Source organism: Bombus affinis, chromosome 11, assembly GCF_024516045.1.
Source record: "Bombus affinis isolate iyBomAffi1 chromosome 11, iyBomAffi1.2, whole genome shotgun sequence".
NCBI lineage: Eukaryota > Metazoa > Arthropoda > Insecta > Hymenoptera > Apidae > Bombus > Bombus affinis.
The window spans coordinates 5,723,514-5,742,877 of record NC_066354.1 but is presented as its reverse complement, the minus strand read 5'-3'; the positions used below and the strand labels follow the sequence as shown (position 1 = coordinate 5,742,877).

Here is a 19,364-nt window from a genome sequence, read left to right as displayed (position 1 = left end):
GAAAAGAAAAACACGAATTTTCAATGAACGACAAGAATGACCGTTTCTCTTTGAACGTTTACAACCTTCGATGCGGTTTTATATACTTGCAACATTTTAGACGCGCCCCGTGCTTTACGAACCTTGTCACCTTACGGTGAAATAGTTATCGATTTCTGGTGTACTTTACGAGTTTCTTCTGGCGCTGCTTACGTGAACGGAAAGCATAAAGTAAAATAGAAAAAGCTCGTTCCCGTCTACCATCGAGGTTAAAATTTACAACCTTCTCCATCGAAAGCTAGACAACTTAACGAGCACGGCATAAAACCGGAATATATCTTTTTCTATCGTAATTAGATGGCTTGACGAAACGACTATATTTCTTATCACGAAAGCGCTCAAATTTAACTTGGTGTACTTTATGGGATTATACCCAAAAAAGGATACAGGTTGGAACGATAAGAAACGATTTACGATACATTCCGTGCACGTTTTGGGATACGTTGGCTCTCGCAGTTTCATCGGTTAGAATCTATCTGGTCGAGACACAAACAAGAAGTCATGCGCGTTCATCCAGATGGGGAAACAACGACAATGAGATTTTTTTCGCTCTTACTTCTGCGGTTTGCAACGATGTCTTCTTCTGTGGATTGTTCCCGGTATCTGTAACAAAAAGCAAAACACGATTGGTTAGTGTCGTGATTCGATGTTAACCATGAAATATTGAAGAATTTAAGTTTCGAACGTGTTTCAAAATATAGATAATAAGATTCTTGGACAATTGCAACCAGGATTCTAACGTGGATGTTAAACATTAAAGCCAAAAGCAAGAGGCAGAAGTGGAAAGAGAAAAATACAAAGAGGTGCGGAAAAAACTGTGAAAGAATTGGAATAAAACGAAGGAAGGCCGGGCAGAGGTGGTGGTAGTAGTGGTTGGAGAAACGTGACACACAGTGTGAACGAAAAGAGTTCGTGAATGCGACAAGGGAGAATCGTATAGAGAAAAATAGCGAAGGCTCGAGTTTTGGAGGAAAAATTTGCTTTCAAAAGCAGCAAAAAAAAAAAAATTCTTTTTTTTCAAGCTCGTGAAAGTAACTCTTTTTCCCGAATATGGAAGCAACCCATTCTCTAGATTCATCTGCCGACATAATTGAGTCTGGGAATATTAGAGGGGTTCGTTTTCGTTTCTCGTGACGAATCCATACGATTTTTCTCCCGGAGGATTTTCAGCCTGGTCGCTTTCAACTAAATTCGAAACTTTAATTATCTGTTTGTACTTAGTTTCAACAATCCGGTTTCCTTTTCAAAATTTTCGACACCATACCGCTTTCATTACATCCCTTGTTCTCTGTTTCTGTTCAGTCGTTACGGAGACATTGTGAACTTTGCATGGCCAAGGATTGAATTTCGAGAACGGACGGACTTTGGCCAAACACCGGCAGTCACTTGCAGCCATTTAAATAGCCCGATTGCTAAGTACACGGTTAACTATGTGTTTGTTTAACGTAATTACGCCTCGAGACCAAGTTTACCGAGCCACGTCCGAGAAGATCCAGCCGCGAGAAATTCGTAAACCGACGACTGTGCGTCTACATTCTCATTCGATCGTCATCTCCACGGACTCGTTTAAATCGTGAACCTCGACTGAATAACAGAGAGTTTCGATGAGATTGATCTACGGATAACTTCAGGAGTCTTCAGGAGTGAAACGCTAGGTAACTGGTTAATGTAAAGAAGCTTCCGAAAGAGGAATAGACATTAGGAGGAAATTTACGGTTTATCGAACGAATTTTCTGCGAATGTCATCCACGTTTCTCTTTTGGATTACAGTTGAAAAATACACGGTGACTGTGGATTCCTGACGTATCATATATCTTTTGGAATATTCATCGAAATATGCAGTTGTGGAATTTTTAAGCTCGTCACGCGACTACGGGAATGTTGAATTGAAGTTCTCACGCGACCCACCGGTGCACGATCAATGGATTTCCGTACGGTCTTAATTTCTATAAGCCAGGTTCGCCATCTATTTAAAATTGATTCTAGATGAATCTTTTAGAATAATATCGACACGAGGTACAGCATAAATTTATCATTCGGTACGCTTCTTGTCTCGTATTTGGGCATTCTAGAACCCCATTTTGGTTAATTTAATTATTCGAGAACCACAACCCATTTCGGTTACGTTATAGCCACGAGATAATAGGTTACGACTCAAAATCAATTCAAACAACGTACGAGACAAGGTTGGAAGATAAAATTCAAATGTTCCTTCGCCAACTCTAGTACGCTGTCTTCTTTTAGCACTCCTTGAGTCGTTAGTGCAGCCAAATAGGTGAATGTTCAGTTTCTTTTGAAAACACTTTGATAAAGCGACACGTTCTCCTTTTTTCTTTTTTTTTTTTTTGTAATAAGTATTCACTCAGTTTTTTAACGGAGGCCATCGATGGATATGTCTAGCATTTGATGAAAGGCTCATAACAAATCGATCCCTGTCCATTTTCGTCCTCTATTTTTTTAGGTAAACGAAAGAATACCTTAGCATCTTTAATTTCTTTTAGTTGAATGCGTTTGAACAGTTTTGTCGAAATATTCGTCATTCACAATTGAAATTGAACGGTGTTGTTCGATCATTTTACAAACAAATCAATCGTAGGTGTATCCTCTAAAAGGAATCACAGAGTACATGGAAGTCCCTAACCTGTTTGTTCCATGATTGCGAGTGTTGTGTGCAAGTGGGAAGATTTTACCCCCAAGAGCCCTGTGACAAGCACAGTCATTGATTGAGCGACGGAGCTTGTAGTTAGAGCATAATGGAGGCAAGCAAGGTGACAAAGGCGCCGGAGAGAATCCGGCAAGGGCTGTAATTGTCCTGCCCTGGTTTTAATCACGATCTCCCAATGGGGAACAACATCGATTAAATGTTTTAATCACACGCTAACGAGCAAGTGAAACGAGATAACGGATGGTTCCGTGTTGCATCGTGTAATAATTTACCGCGAATCGATGTTTGCGCACCGAAAAATTTCTATGCATCGGTAACTGTAACCGAGGACGGAATTAATCACTTTTCTATTGCCAATAACATATGGGGGCGGGTAGCCCTTTTGCGGTAAATGAAAAACTCTAGTTTAAACAATTTTTACTACGTGACGATGCAATATATTTCTCTTTATTTTTTTTTTTTTTTTTTTTTTTTTTTTGGGACAGGAAACAACACCCTATCCTAGTAAAATTTGTAACTTTTCGCTATTTTATGGATTTTAGTGGAATATTCCGAGAGAATATAAATATCGTTTTGTTTGTGAGAAATCGTGGGGAACGAAATGGAAGGAACTCGGGAGGAAAATTCGAACATTAAAAAGTTTATACGTATAGTAAAATTGGTAAATTTCCGTAGAGATTCGAATTGCAGATCTTTGATTTCGAAAGCTAAGACTGCTTTTATTGCGTGTGGTTTACATTCATATATAATAGTGTAACATAAAACTTAACTGATGTACAACTTATAATACATGCAGCTTTGCGGATGATTTTTGTATGGTATCACTTTGGTAGAGATACAACGCCGATAATACAGTTAACGAAACAATGAATTAGTTTCGTCGGCGTATAATTTTGCGATTAAACTGTTAATCTTGTTAATCGACATGTATACAAGCAAATGCGCATCGACCGCAATAAATCCTCTCTTTTTAACGCGTAAAACCGTACGCAAATAATGCATGTTTACTCGAAGCCAAAATACGATCTGCAGTGCTGAAAAAGGCGAATAATTTAACGTCCTATGATACTTGTTCTACCTAAACATCCTCTACTTGTTGACTCGAGGTCCATTATCATTAAAACAACTCTGAAATTGTCCCAACACTAATTATTCAATAGATTCGATTTTCCTATAGTTTAACACAATCTGTACGAATAAAAGATATTCCGAAAAAGTAAAAAAAAAAAAAAAGGAAGAATATACACAAAGAATTCTATAAACGTGAAGAAGAACTAAGAAGGACAGGATTTAATAAATTAATCAGTTAAATAATTGATCGAACAAATAATAACCAACCTCAGACTTTTAAACAGAAATGCGCATAAAGTTGCATAATACATCGACACGTGTTTCATAAGACCATTTGTTAGCATACAGCGTTGTGGGAAATGGAAATGGAAATGGAAATGGGAACCGCAGAAATCGCAAAATCAGAAGTTAGACGAGTAGAAAGCCCGCGTTGATTATTACGATCGGTTGAACGCAGCGATTCGGTGGATTTGCAGTCGCAGCTGATTCCGAGGGGGCGGCGATTTTTCAAACGCGGGCTGACATTACGCGTCGGCCGACGACGTAATATCGTATCGCAGACCCCACGGGGAACGTCGATATTTCTATCGTCGGTTATTTCCCGGGCCCGTTTATGAGTTCCGACCGAGGATAAAAAGGAGGCTTCCCTCTTTATTGCCGTGTTTTTCGCGGTGTCGCCGCCGCGCCGCGTACGGTGTCCACCCCCGTCTCGCACAAAAAAGCTTTCATAAAGGTTCGTTCGACGCGTTTATAACGATACTACCAACGAGAACGAAACCGTCGTTGGACGAATTGCCGAAACGTGCTGGCGATATAATTTTTAAAGGTAATAAAATGGATCTGGTCGAAGAATGTTTCTACCATTTTTCTGCCCGTAATAACGAAACGGCGCTTGATTATGGACGGCACAATGACACAAAAGAAGAGGAAGGAAAAATCGGTCTCGCAGTTACGTCGCGTTTGAATTTCAAGTTGACAGGAAATTAGATATATCTATGCTTCCCCTTTTCCGTGTAGCGCGCACAGGTTATCGGTATTTTCGTCTTTGAAAGCGAACCAGGAATTTGATTTCTTTTAGACGGATCGACTCTTGTGAATGAGCCCTTTCCGAGCGATGAAAAAAGCCGGCAGAATAACCAGAGCGAGGGAGGATGTCAATTGCTCGTGCCAGCGGCTCGATCAGGTATTAATATCGACGCGATCCGCCCGATTGCACTTGAGTGGCTTGCTAATTGTAAGTCCGTCCTGAATTCCTACCACTGGCAAAGAATCGGTGATTTATTACGCTGAACCCGGAAGATCTCGTTGTGGATTCAGCAGGTTAATTGAAACGCAAACAAAACAAATAAAAATCTGAACGGTAGCCTCTGCTTTTGACGTGTTTATCTTATGCTAATGGAAATATCGCAACTGTTCTATTCGTAGCTCGGCAAACAGATATTCTTTCGATTCTATGGCATATGTTTCCTATATCTTTTCATCAAGTCGAAAGTCAACGTCACGTTACAACACTATTCTTCTATCTTTCTTTCTTTCCGTGACATTTGAAAGAAATGGCGTAAAAAGAATTTACGGTGTCAATGAAGCGAACGTTCTCGCTCACCGTTCTCGATGGCGTAAATAATCATTTTCATCCTAAGCCATAGTGTGTAACGAAGCCACGACAGGAAATGTAAAAGACTTATCGGGTCGAATATTGGCCGGTGCGCATCGTGGTCCCGGTTTTCCGATACTTCATTCTCTAATCCCTGGTACAGCCTTCTTTCTCTTTCTCTCTCTCTCTCTCTTTTTCTCTTTCTCTCTTGCAGCCACCCTCTTTCTATTTCCCTCGTTCCGTTACTTTTTACCGTTTTCAAGCTACCAGTTGGCCACGGAACGCGCAATCTGCTGCCAGTCTAGCAGCCTAGCTGCATCCGTTGAAAGGAAATCCACGTGGCTGGTGATCGATGAATACACGCGCTAGCCCCGAGAGAAGCTCGGATTAAACGAACTTGGAAACGCGATGCGATGTTTACGCGCGACTTTCGAATCAACGGCTTTTGCGATTCACTTCGGAACTGGTTGTTTGCCCTTTCGATCTTCGATTAACGTGTCTTTAGATTCTAGACTGATGTACTGTCTGTACAGACAAAGTCGAATCGAATGTTGGTACAGGTATTTGCAATTGGATTATTCGTAAGAAATCTTGCCAACATTGAGGATGTTTACGCAAATTAATCTTTTTATGAATGCAATAAAGAAATGTGATCTATATAGAGATTCGTTTCTTCTTCCAAGTACCGCAACATCTTACTTTCGATTTTTGTATATTTTGTATCAGGCGTGGAAATTAATACTGTGTTCTCTATACGTAGATTCGATTTATCTGTATCGATTTTATACCAGTCATAATTTATTCGAACAATAGGAAATTATTTTCAGCAGTTTCTCGGTTAGAAGGACCAAAATTATCATATTTATAATTTTGCAATGGGAAAGCACCAACGAATTATCGAATTGATTGACTTGATTGGTTGACAGTGATTTTCGTACAAATGCATAGACTTGAACAGTGTAGTTAAATTTCACTGTTTTGATTTCATTGTTTGCCATAATCAACAGATTATTGGCATACATGAGAATTCGAGTGAATGGCGGGCGATAGAGGATCGAGAATGCGCATACTACGTTTAAAGTATCAATAGCGACTGAAGAGAGATTCCTAGAATGAACTGCGGATCGACATACATGGAACTATGTACGCAGAGATTTGCCACGTGTTGACTGCAGTATAATTGAGAAGTTGGGAAGCCTTAAAAGGCTCGCACGAGAATTTAGACGGAGAATTTAGGGAATAGGGAATTATTCTCAGGATTAATATTACTATTATTTTATTTCTATTTTATTCTTAAACATATAGTTTCGTTCAGTTCTATTTTACGCGTAATGTATAAAAAACCTACTTACGATGTAAAATTCTTACATCATAAACATGCCAATATTGGTTGGTATTTCGATATTTGAAATACGAAATTCCTAAGAGAACATCGATATCCTGTCTGAAACAGCGATCCCACGTTTCATTAGCGTAGCTCCTATGTATCAACATGCAGAATGCATTTACTCTGCATCTGCTAACAATATGCTATTAATGCTGTTCAATTCCTGATTTCTGATTGTCGTGTATTCTTTCCCGACATCATCGTATCACGAATTAACGTCGCTCGGACAAATTTTCCAGTTGCAATTGCGAGACCCTCAGTTAAAATTTAAGCGACTCGACGAGGAAACCTGTTATCCTCTCACGGTGGAGATCGAAGCGCGACCACGAAATGGACCAAGCTGCTTGTAACCCATATCGATTCGAGACGTGTGTCAATATCGATTGAATCTATAATCCTTCACAGAGGGATTAATACGAGGGTCCTTGAAGTGATGTCAAGGGTGTAGGATTGCGTGTCCGGTTATCGATCGGTCTAATCAGACCGTGTCAGACAAATCATCTTGACATTTGATCCTTCGTGCGGATGTACATGACAAATCGTGAAATTCCGACAACGGAATTTCGAGAAACATCGGTTTCTTCTTAGTCTCTTAAGGAAAGAAAAGTTGTTGGAATCATTGTGTGATTCTATGATATAGCTATTTAATTGCATTTGTAAATAAAGATAAAAGCAAGGCGAGTTATAATGGAAACATTATGTTAAAAATATAACATCCTATATTATAGGTTTTTAAATTTAAGTTATTCAAACAATGTTGAGTAATTCTTGAAATCGTTCGAATCATCAGGACTAACGTGTACGAGATTAAATATACACTGGACAACGAGTAAAGTCGTAATCATTAAGAGCGAAAGCGTAGAATAAAATAGCATTAGTCTCGTTGCGGGAAATTCCGAGTGTTTGCAATGAAAATATTAAAACATCCAAGGTATTTTGACGCGTATTGGTTTAGCTCGTCATTTCCAGTTGTTTCGTCGACGACGAGCTCGATGTTTTTTCTGTGACGTGCAAACACGTTTACCAAGATCTGTCTCTTTTTCATATCTTGTCAAACTCCTCGACTTTATCTTTGATCTTTGCCTTATAACTTTGTTTCTTCTCAAAGAAACATTTACCAAGTTACGGTAACTGTTTATTTAAATAATTTCAGTGGTTCCTGGAGGACGTAGAAAATTTTTGATGTAATAGGGATGGTTTGATAGAGAAAGGAGAAAGTTGATCACTCTCTGATCCATCTGTTACAGTTACTCGTATTTTTGTTTAACTCTACTCACCTCTGCGTAACTTACTGCTGTTTTAATGTATGCAAGTATCTTGTAATTAGATCATATGAATAATTATGCAAATTTATATTTTTACAGGCGCAACTAAGGGAATAAAATTTAAATAGAAATTTACCTGTTAAAACCATAACGAGTATTATACTTTAGATATCCTATATTATACGCATTCTGCACATTTTTCCAGTTTCTTTTTGACATAAATGAATAAAAATCTGCAGTCTATTATCCGCAATTCGCATTTATCGTCGTAAAACAAAATTGTCGGTTAATGAGCAATTTCAATGCCATATTTAGTAGTACAAATGGCTCGAGAAACGTCAATAAACGATTATATGTAATTAGAGACGCTGGCAGGCAATGCAAATCCGAAGTGATTCCAGGGAAGCATTAAATCCGCTTACAATTGGACTAATTAAATTTCATTCGAACCGGGACTCAAAGCGTCTTACTTGCAGTACGATCGAAAGTCAACTGTTCGGAAGGATAATTCGTTGGGACTCTGAGTGTAGCTGGTTCCAATTGTTTCTACGATCGATGACTAATCGACGGATTAACGACAGAATTGCAGCGAAGGATCGTTTCTGCTCGAGATGATCGTCCGGAAGCTGGCCTGCATACTTCCATAAAACGGTGTGCCTTCCTTCGAAGCTTTTGTTACCGCGCCGGTCCGTCCTCTATGCATTGCAAATTAACCTTGATCCGGTAGAAAGCTGCTGTATTCATCGATACCAATCTTCTCCGCGTTTTCTTCCATAATCCTGTTCTGTTTTCCTCGTAAAAACTCGTTCGTAGACCTCTTCTTCGTTATTTTTCCGATCTTTGAACTCTTTTTCGTTTTCTTGTTTCAATCTTTAATGGCTCACAATCGTATTCGAACGCTTTTGAAAACTTTTTATGAATCTACCGTACGCGCTATACAACGATTGAAGTTATAAAACAGTTTGAAATTTCAGTACGACGAGAATTGGCTATGGCGGTTATATTTGTAAAGTTTGGAACAAATCTGAAAATTACATATATAGGTGTTACATGATATTCAGCGCAGGTACATATTTTATAGAGTTCACAATAATTGTTCATTGCCATTTACCAAGGGATGGAATGATTTCCTCACAACATATATTTAAAGTATTCCAATATATTTAAAGTGACTACCGTATGCCTGTTCGTTCGACTTATGACACCTTGCTCCACTTTTACGCAAAAGCCCGCAAACAGTTTCCCTCTTTATACTGTGCTCTGTATCCTATGCCCTTTTATATTGTACACTCCTTCTCTTTTGTGCGAGAAAACCCTCTTAGCGTCGGAATTTCCGAGAGAAACGTGATCGGCTCTTTACGCCTGATCGCGACAATCTCGACATTCGTGCAAATTCTTACAGGTAGAATCATTTAACATTTATTTGATGTTGAAAATGGCAGTCGAATGATTATTTTGCATATGAATTTTTTTCTAAATATAGATTTACAGCGAAGGAAATTTTCCGAATACAATCACCACAGCTGTGTCACATTACGATGTTGATGACATGTCCAAATGTTTCGCATAACATACTTGATATATACATGAAAGTTTACTATGGTAAACATCGAAATAAGTTTCTCGCGAGTCATTGTGTACGTACTTACAAAGATGCAAACGTTCGGTGGATAATACTAAATCGCAAAGACTAAAGTTACAGAAGTTTGGTGGCGGTGTTTCTCGCGGGTGGAATAAATTCCTATTGCTTCCGGAGGGATCAGTGAAAGGAATCCGAGGATTCACGGGTTTCCGGAAACCATGTAGCTTGTATATCGTTTCCAAAAACGGTTTTACGAGTAATATCGCGCAAGAACTGGCTTTCAAAACATCTACGATCTGGATTCGCCTATAAACCGAGCAAAGCTATGCTGATCCGTTCACCAGTCTGCATCATTTGTACCGTTTACGTGTTCTCAAATCGTTGATGTCCTCGCAAAGAAAGTTTCTCGGTTTCTTCCGTTTTATTGGATCAGTGCATGCGAAATATATTTTTCAAATAAAACACTTTAACCACGTGTAGGAAAACTTGTCAAGTCTATGCTTGTTGACTTTTAACTTTGATATCAGTTTGTTGGTTAAGATAGTTGAAAGGAGAACAGATTGAAAGATATAAGCCTCCTAAAAATAGGTGATACATCTATAAGAAGCTTTTAAACAAATAAAAATATATCATAAATAATTGACATATGTTCCGTAGGTTCCAAAATACATACACAATTCTGCGATCAATTAAAAAGGACAGTTTTAATATCACGAAATGAAACCGATCGATAGCGTGTTAAATCTTAAAATTACTTATCATATTCTTCCTCTGTTGTCTTCGTATGCATCAACTTCCATTCAAATTTCTATCAGATTATGCTCTATTTATTTTTCCAGCTTATTTAGCATGTATTTACAGTTTGTCTGTATTTACATCTGACTTGTGCGTGTACATTATGGATCAGTATAAAGGAGGAAATGCTATAAAGGGTTTACGAATTTATTCTGACTCGTTGGATTATTTTGAAGCACTCGTTATATCTGGCCAGGTCTTGGCATACGATTGCGCATTAATGATTTTGTCGGTAAATCATAAATCAATCAATAAATTTGAAGCCTTGTTTATCCTCTAACTGCGGAATGCGAATACGTAAAATTTTACAGATTATTAATTAGACAGGTAAAAGCTGGTGAATTTCAGCTAAAGATCAGGCATACAGATCGTACACTTATCGGAATATCGATTCTAGGTCTCGCGATAATTACAACGCCCTCAATTACAGCGTGATCGAGGATTTTCTACCCTCGACCTCCTTCCACTAGAGATTCGAACAGGAAATGAAAATTTCGTCGTAAAAATTTCATTTCTCGCCTAAAATTCCCATCGGCTAATGGAATTACGAAAAGTTTCGTGAGTCGATTTTAAAAGTAGTTTGACTACGGTTGAAGATAGAAAAAAGTTTTATCAATCGAGAACACTGGTTCTTTGGAATATAACGAACGACTAACTCTTTGGAATAGTTAAACTAAAGGGTAATACGATAATTCGTTTAATTATTAATCAGTTAGCGAAATTTCTGCAGATGTAGAGATAGTAGTTGTTGTTCCTCAGCACTGAATCTGACGTCGTTCTTGTTTCACTTTCAGGGCGTCAAGAATTATTATTAGCATATAGGAATTTCGTATTCATGACAACAAAATATTCAAACACCTATATAGATTCTTACGAGAGTATCTGCGCTATATACGTTATTCTATATATGTTCTTCAGATGTTTCATTCAACTAGATGCAGACCCTTGGATATTGGCGTAGCAGAGGCCAGGTGAAATTTTACACGTAGTAACAGACACTAGGACAAACGTTTGAGAAAATTATCTCGAATGAAGATTGCTCTGGCGGTAAATGTCAGAGGGCCACCGCGATTGAAAACTTTTCTTCCCCCGAAGATTGAATTTTCTTGTTCCTAAAATACTCCCTACGCTAATGAGAATTTAAATTAACAGTGTGTCCACGCAACCTTCGAAGTTCGAAACCCTTGTCCAAAGAACTTTAGATTACGCCACAAAGCATGTCGCGCGATATTGCTTGCTGAGCTACTAGAAGTGATAGTTGTAAATAAAATCCACGTCGGCCCGGCCAGTTAAGAAACGCAATCAAGCGGTGCTTTCACGTCTCGTTTTTCTTCTCCCTTTGTTAATTTCTCATAGCTGGTTGACCACAGGGTTGCAATTCTACCGTAGAAACAACCAGTTCACACAGCACGAGGGCGTGGAACTTTTATGGAAGGGTTTTGTGGTAATGTTGATTTACGTGTTTCTCTTTCTGGGTTTGAGTTTTCTACCGCAAAAGCAGTTTCCTGGGATGTTAGATACATGTACACACGTAGAGGGAACTCGACGGATTAGCTTGGGACGAAGATAGGAATTTTTGTCGAATTAATTTTAATTGAGATCGGATATCAAGCAGAATAGTAAAGTGACTTTAGTGCACGGAAGATTTTTTCGTTTTCCCTTAGAGTGTAAATGAAGTTTGTCTCTCGAGTGGTTAAATAAAAGACCGACTAACTTTGCCTTCGATTAAATTCTGGTTCCTGAGCAATGTACTTTTGAAGAACGCCGGAAGATTAATATTGATTCTCGGTTCCACGTGCCGGATACCGATGGAGCCTGAACCGCGAGCTCAAATCAAGTTAACGGAAATCCGTTTAAGAGAAACTTTTTAAGCGACTTCCTCCAGATTTATCTCGAAACTTTCCAACCAGAACTTTCACCTTCTACCCTTTTCACCTATCGATGCTTCGCGTCCGAGTTATTTCTAGACAATACGTCGATTCTACAAATTTTTATTTACGATTGACCAAAAATAGTTACCGTCCACCTTGCATTGCGTTTCGACATCAAAATTCATTGTTATTCATTCTTCTTCTCGAGACGATTGAACTTGTAGAAGCAAGTTATTTGTTTCTTAAAAATCGAATGTTAATTGTACGTTTACGAAATTAACGGATTGACAAGAAGTTGATCAATTTAATTTCCGAGAAGCTTCACACATCTTAGGGCCATTACAGAGGATATTTTAGACGACTGAAAATGTTTTTTCGAATACTTTATAATTCCCAGTATCGTACAACTATAGAAACGCTACAACCTCAACCCCGATAGCTAGACAATATTCTATCAAAGTGGAATAAATTTCACCGAAGACGGTTTCGGCTATTTGTCTGATCCGTCAATGGTAATTCGCCTTGTAGATCCGCCGGTAACACGGTCGTCGATCGTCGGTGACGAGAATTAATTGAACGTAGGAAGAGATTCGGTTCCATGATGACATCGACGACAAGGTTGCATCGTTGTACCATCGAATTCGGATACTCGTTCGATCCTGTATCGTCCAATACCCACGAACACGATCGCGTCGATACATCTTTGTCTCGATGTTCTCTCGAAGAAGCGTGCATCTGTTCGATACGCGAAAGATACGACCAAGGAACGGATAATCTTTGTCATTGGCAAAGACTATAGTTTGTGAGCGATCAAGGGACCGGAGATTGGGCCTCTTTGCCTTCGCGTGATAGGCTTCGTAATTCGTTTTGCATCCTAAGAAGCGTAATGGGTGGCGGAATCGATACGGCTGCCGTGTTTCTTCGGCCCTTGGAACTTTCATACGCGACTCGAGGATTTGCATGATGAAAGTGCTCCTCGTAAGGTAATTTTTTTCTCAGCGTTATCGGCGTATTATCGAGCGAAGACTATTTTTTTCAAGGAGGGTGTCGAGCAATTTCTATCGAGTAAATTTATCAGAGTAACGCGATGGAAGGAGAAATTCTTATGAGTATGTTAAGCAATGCTCTCGTTTGATGTAGGAGAAACTTCGTCGTGGTAAAACGATTCGGTTATCGGTGCATTATCGAGCGAAGATCGCTTTTTTCAAGGAGAATGTCGACCAATTTCTATCGAGTTTTATCAGAGTAACACGATGGAAAAGCGATTCTTATGGCTACGTTAAGATGCAATTTCGTTTACTGTATGAGTGAATCTTTTTGAAATATTGCAGAGTACCGGTTGACCGGTGTTTATGGGATCGAATCTCTGGCCGGTTAATTGGAGGATATATATCAATTTTCATTTATCGATCGATAATGCAAAAATACACGTAGTGATACATCTGTAGTATATGTCGAATGTTCATGCGACGTGCTAATGAGTTTTCTGCTAGATAATTATTTTCGTTTCAACGAAAATGTCAAAGTGGCATCGGATAACCGGAAGTGTATTGTTAAAGCGATTTGCTTGAAGGATAACATAAGAGTAGAAGCAGTTGTTAGACAGCATGAACACGTTGCCCGACAGAAATAAAGGAAACTGCAGAGTCGAAGACGCGTGTCGGAATTCTGGACTCGTCGTCGATCTCTTCGCCAGCCAAGCATCCATTGTCTCGGTCGAATAGGATCACCGAGGCTTTGCTCGTCTCAGAGATGAACTTCGAATTCTCTTCGTAGAGACGAGCTTGGTAAAATCCTCGTGACCTCGGAGCCGCGGATACGTATTAAATCCCACCACCACATCGGCTCCATCGAGGATCGTTGAACGACGAATTAATGGAACGGAATAGTGCTCGAAGATATTCGGAATAGAAGCTAATCAAAGGATAGCAGAAAAACTAAATATTGGAACGATACGTAGAGAATTCCTGGAAAATTGATCGTTTCGAAAATACCTCGCTTGAAGTTAAGCTTAAATAAAGATCCCTGTGATCCTCGGTGCTGCGTAGTTATTCAAATATCGTTATTAGAGTCGAGTTTAATTTAATATCGACGCCCGGGCTTCTCGCTCTGGCCCGTTTACTTTCGAATTAAATTAAACAACGGAATATTCGAAGCTGCAATAATATTCCCGTCAAAGGAAGAATGTTGTTTTTCCAAAAACGAAAATATCAAGAGTGCATTTTGCGATTAATTTTCGAGGAAAAACTATTAAAAGATATAAACACGAAAAGATGGGACACATCCGTGCAGAAATATTAGGAAAGCTGCTGGTTTCGAAACGCGATGATTAATCCAAAATATCGACATGAGGGGTCAATGATCCTTATAAATATTAGTTTTCTATACATTTTAATTTATGGAGATGCGAACGACTGATATATTAGAAGCAAATATTTGTTCAAACCACCTGAATAAATTAGGGTAATTAATATTATTCTAATAATTATCTGTCAACCCCTTAATATAAATTCTATCGAAAAGATATAGGCTAATTTGAGGATAGAAAACTTGAAGAAGTTTGCCAACACGACAGTTTTCGTAACGCGAGAACATATTGGATTTTAAAATTCCTCCCCTCTAAAAAACAAGAGATATGACTTACCATGTTCTTCTGTCTTCGTGTAATACCCATAAACGGGGTTGTATATGGCATCGCGCGTTCTTGGTGTACACGGTTATTCAACGCGAATAACACATTTTACGGGAATATCGACTCGTGGCACGGCGCGCGACTATTCAAGAGGGTTAATCGACCCTTGGAACGCGGCCTGCCACCAGCGAGGGAAAAAATGCTCGATTTACCGGTTCGTACGCGTCGACGACTAACCGGCCAATATCGAGAACGTTTCCCGCGATTTATTTTCACCGTCAATTACAAAATATTTTTGCAATTTATGCGACATCCGGTCGGTGATTTACCGTGACATATATATACGGTGACCAGGTATAAATGGCGACACGTATGAAATATTTTTAACGCGGCGTTATTTATGACTTGATTTCACCCCTTTTACACGCGACCAAGTCATTTTCTTCCGTAGCGATATTTTTCATTTATCAGACGTGCGCGTGCGCTCTCTTGATCGTCGACGGGAAAAATTAAACTCGACAGAAACGGAATTAAAAGGAGGATGAAATGGTACGGCAACGGGGGGAGGGAGGGAAGAGGGTGAAAACGAGGCGGTCGTTTCCGGCACGAGGAGCTTCGGCCGCTTGCCATGGGAACGTTGTTTTTTAACTGGTCGATAATTAACAGGACTAACGTTTTATCGTCCGCATGGAATCGGACTCGTTCAATTTCGTATAAACTCTAATTGCTGGCATGCCACGTCCATATATTTTCGCCGTCTCCGTCCATCTAACAAACATTGCTTTTCGCTTCCTCTCGGTTTCAGGTGTGGTACGGCTTTAAACATTTTGTAGTTCGTTTAACCGCGTCAAATTGAAGCGAATTCGAGTTCGGCCGATGTAAAGTTTGTTTTGAAGCGTGGCTTGAAATCTAGTCTCTCTGGTTCGCTTTTCGTTGGAACCATTTCAACCGAATTACACCGCCATTTGCGTGGTCATTGGTTTGATGTACTGCTATCGAGTACGTCAGAAGAAGAATTTATATAGGATACAATTATTTAAACGAGTGGAAACTGATGTTTGGATAGTAGAAGAAATTTGACGAATAGCATCGATGGCTACTAGTATTTCGAGCTTTTTCAATCGCAAATATTCTGTTTTTCATCTCTACCTCTTTTTCTCTTGTTTTATTTTAACACGATATCGGTTACTATACATTGAAGCGCGTTTTGTGCGACGATCAAGGTACAAAAGTTTTGTCATTCGATACACGGTCGTTTCGTGTGTCCATTATTGCCGATTTTGACAATTTTCAACGTATTCAGAGACCATTCAACAAGTCGGAGCTCGATCGTTAGAGCTTCATAAAACGTTTCCACATGGTCGAGCAAATGGCGCCGGGAAACAAGGATGTAGTCAAACTGCGCCTGTCGAAAGCACCGAAATCCCAATTGAAGAAATCCATGTTTGGACTCGATCAAAGATAACCGTTTCGTCGAAGAAATTGGCGAGAAATCACGGAAACGAGCCCCTCTTGATCGAAGAGCGATCGAGGATCGGCTAAAACAATTGAGATAAATGGTGGCCGCCACTATTCTATTGAGAACGTCTTAAGTCGAGATAACAATGGGAAACGATCGAGCAAGCTTAATTAAAAAGCAACGAGTAGCCTCTTATGGGCATTCTTTCGCGTTGTGGATGAGTAATTTCCTTTCTGAAAAAGAATCGTTGGAAAGGTACAATCTTTCGCGTCGCGTTCGCGAACGGAACGAACACGCTTCCGGCAATTACAACATGCCACTGTTTTATCGTGGAGAAGAAAGAGTAAAGCACCCAGGGACATTTTTCCAGGAAAACGTTTTCATACTGTATTCTGCCTCTTGCTCTGATAAATCCCTTTACATCGTTGGAAAATTTTCTCGTTTGAATTTTACGTTAACCGAAGGGACTTCGTAAATTATCGCGTGAAAAGAAACATCATTTTCGCATGAGAGTCTTGCGACGTCAAATGTCTCTTTCTTTCTATTCGATCACATTGAATCGCATCGAGTTGCGTTAAATCACATTGAGTTGTTTTCAGTCGCTTTGGATCACGCCAAACCCGAGCCAGCAGTTGAAATGCGTGATTATAATTATCCGATTTTGGAATTCACGATGCAACAGAGCCGTGTTATTAATGCACAGGTAACAATGGTAATTTTCACAGTGCGGAAAGCGCTCGAAAGAAAATGATGATTTTATCTGGTTACGAGAATTGATGTCAGGGATCGGAACCGGTCGTGATGTCAAATGGGACGAGGACCGAGTAATTTCATTTTCGACGAACCAGCGAATTCTCTCGTAGCTATGTACCTGTTTCACAGACACATAGGGAAGGGCCATTGCCTCGCTAGTTCTCTACACCATCGTCCCTTGTTCTCTCCGTGAGCCTACGAGTTCCCCTTTAGCTCGCTCCCCGTTTCTCGTGCCTATATCATCCGTTACATGTGCACATTGCACCGACGAAATACATAGCCGCGAGTAAATACTGCATAATGGAAATGCGGTTACTCGAATTGCATAATTTCGTATTACGCTGGCCGAACGTTACACAACGCAGCAACGTCACGGCCGCAAATTCTCCAACGATTTTCTCAGAAGTCAATTACTGCCACGAGCGTTCTGCTTCCTTCGTCACCGATTCATCGAGATTCTCTCCTACTGTCACGCGTATGTAATAATTTACCGTGAAACAGTATTGTATTATCACATTCTTTTCTAAGTTGTTAGGACTAGCACATTATTCCCGTGGCTGATTATGTATCGCATAGTAAATTCAGATCTATTTACGAAACATATAATTTGCAAACACAAACACAAACACACGCTTGGTAACAGTAATGATTCATGAGATTATACAAGATTTGCTGACCATATAATTATTTTGCAAAGTTCGAAGTGCCTATGGTTGATTCTTAAAATTCCTAAAAATTCCCACACGAGATTGTTTATTGAATTTTACAGCTGCTTATCGTGTTCTCATCTTGTGGTCTTCGAACCTAATGTATCTCTTCTACGATAAAAATTACTATTGTTAATAACAAGCTATCCAAAGAAAACTTATCCAGTTTCGTTGCAGTGAAGATGCTAAAATACAGTATAATTGTTTGTAGACTCGTTTGAGAAAGGTTCCTTTGTTCAAGCAGGTTTATTTTCTCAGTATATTTGGTTTACACCGTAGCTTTGGATTTATTTATATTACGCTTGGGATCAGGATTACAGTGTAGTACTTCTCGTGAGTTTTTTATTCGGCTGCAGCCCGTGCACATGGTTCACAGTAACGTATCTCTCCTCATTCCGTGGAAAAACCACCGAAGTTACTGATCGATGAATCTTTAATGCGCCAGAATGTCGCCGTTTCGGTGAAATAGTAATGAAAATTGTCCCTATGGACGAAATTGCCGCGCGGAATTACTTATAGAAACACAAGAGAATTCGCGGCCAAGCCCCTCTACTTGCGGCATTAATTACGTCGCGCGCCATGGTTACGCGTGTGAATTATAGTTTTTCATAAATTTCACGCGTTAACACAGCCAGGTGCGTTGTAACGTTACCGTTTCCCTCGAGCGGTGCGAAACTTTTCGTCTACTTCATAAAAGATGCGTCTGCACCCGGCGTTTGTCCACTGCGATAAGAATCCTTGAAAATTCAAAGAAGCGATTCTGTACCGACGCTGCCTGTTTCTTTCATCCCTGACTTCGTATTTCGAATCATTGAAAATTTAACCTTCTCATAACAGATTCTTCTTTTAGCGGCAACCACAGTAATGCAATAATGTATATTATAACTGTCTCCTCGCCTGATTCATAAATAATGCATATGCGCCAGGCGTTTGTTCACTGCGATAGGCATCCTTAAAAATTCAACGAAGCGACTCTGTACCGACACTGTATCTTTTTATTCCTGGCTTCGTATTTCGAATCATTTCGGAATATTTTATCCGAGGAGGACAGTATACGTCTCACTATCAATATCGGGAAAGTTTTAAGAAGTCAGTAGTGTTCCCTAAGCTTATACTTCGAGACATATCGTACGAAAGGGTTAAATTCGCCTCGAGATTCAAAGAACTTCATCCCTTCGGTAGCATAGTCACCCCAAACCCAACCTCATTTCACGCGCATTTCAAATTCCATCCCACTCTGCCACCCCAATTCCAAGTTTCACTTGCTGCAATATTAAGCAAAGGGACAGACCGTAAACGAGTTGTTGCTTTAGAATGTTGGAGCTATATCGTTCACAAAAGAAGATTCGAATTTTCAAAAGTGGAAACGACTCTGTTTATCCAGATATGCGATCCATTTATCACGATATCGTATGTTTTAATCGGTCTCGGCAGTATCAGAAAAATTCTACCCACTCGAGACTCTTCCAAAACTTAACTCGGGACGTACTGTCCCGTTAAACTCGAAAAGGTTAAATTCACCGCAACGTCCAAGAGATCTTCAA

At 39.6% G+C, this 19,364-nt stretch overlaps 1 protein-coding gene across 4 annotated transcripts in view; it reads right to left on the bottom strand.

Annotated features, from left to right (window-relative positions):
• LOC126921712 (uncharacterized) overlaps window positions 1–19,364 on the bottom strand; it is a 167,594-nt gene that overhangs the window by 23,193 nt on the left and 125,037 nt on the right. For all 4 annotated transcript variants that reach the window (XM_050733483.1, XM_050733484.1, XM_050733485.1 and 1 more), the window contains one exon: window positions 596–642. In XM_050733483.1, the coding sequence (XP_050589440.1) occupies window positions 596–642 (47 nt within the window). The remainder of the gene's footprint in view (window positions 1–595; window positions 643–19,364) is intronic.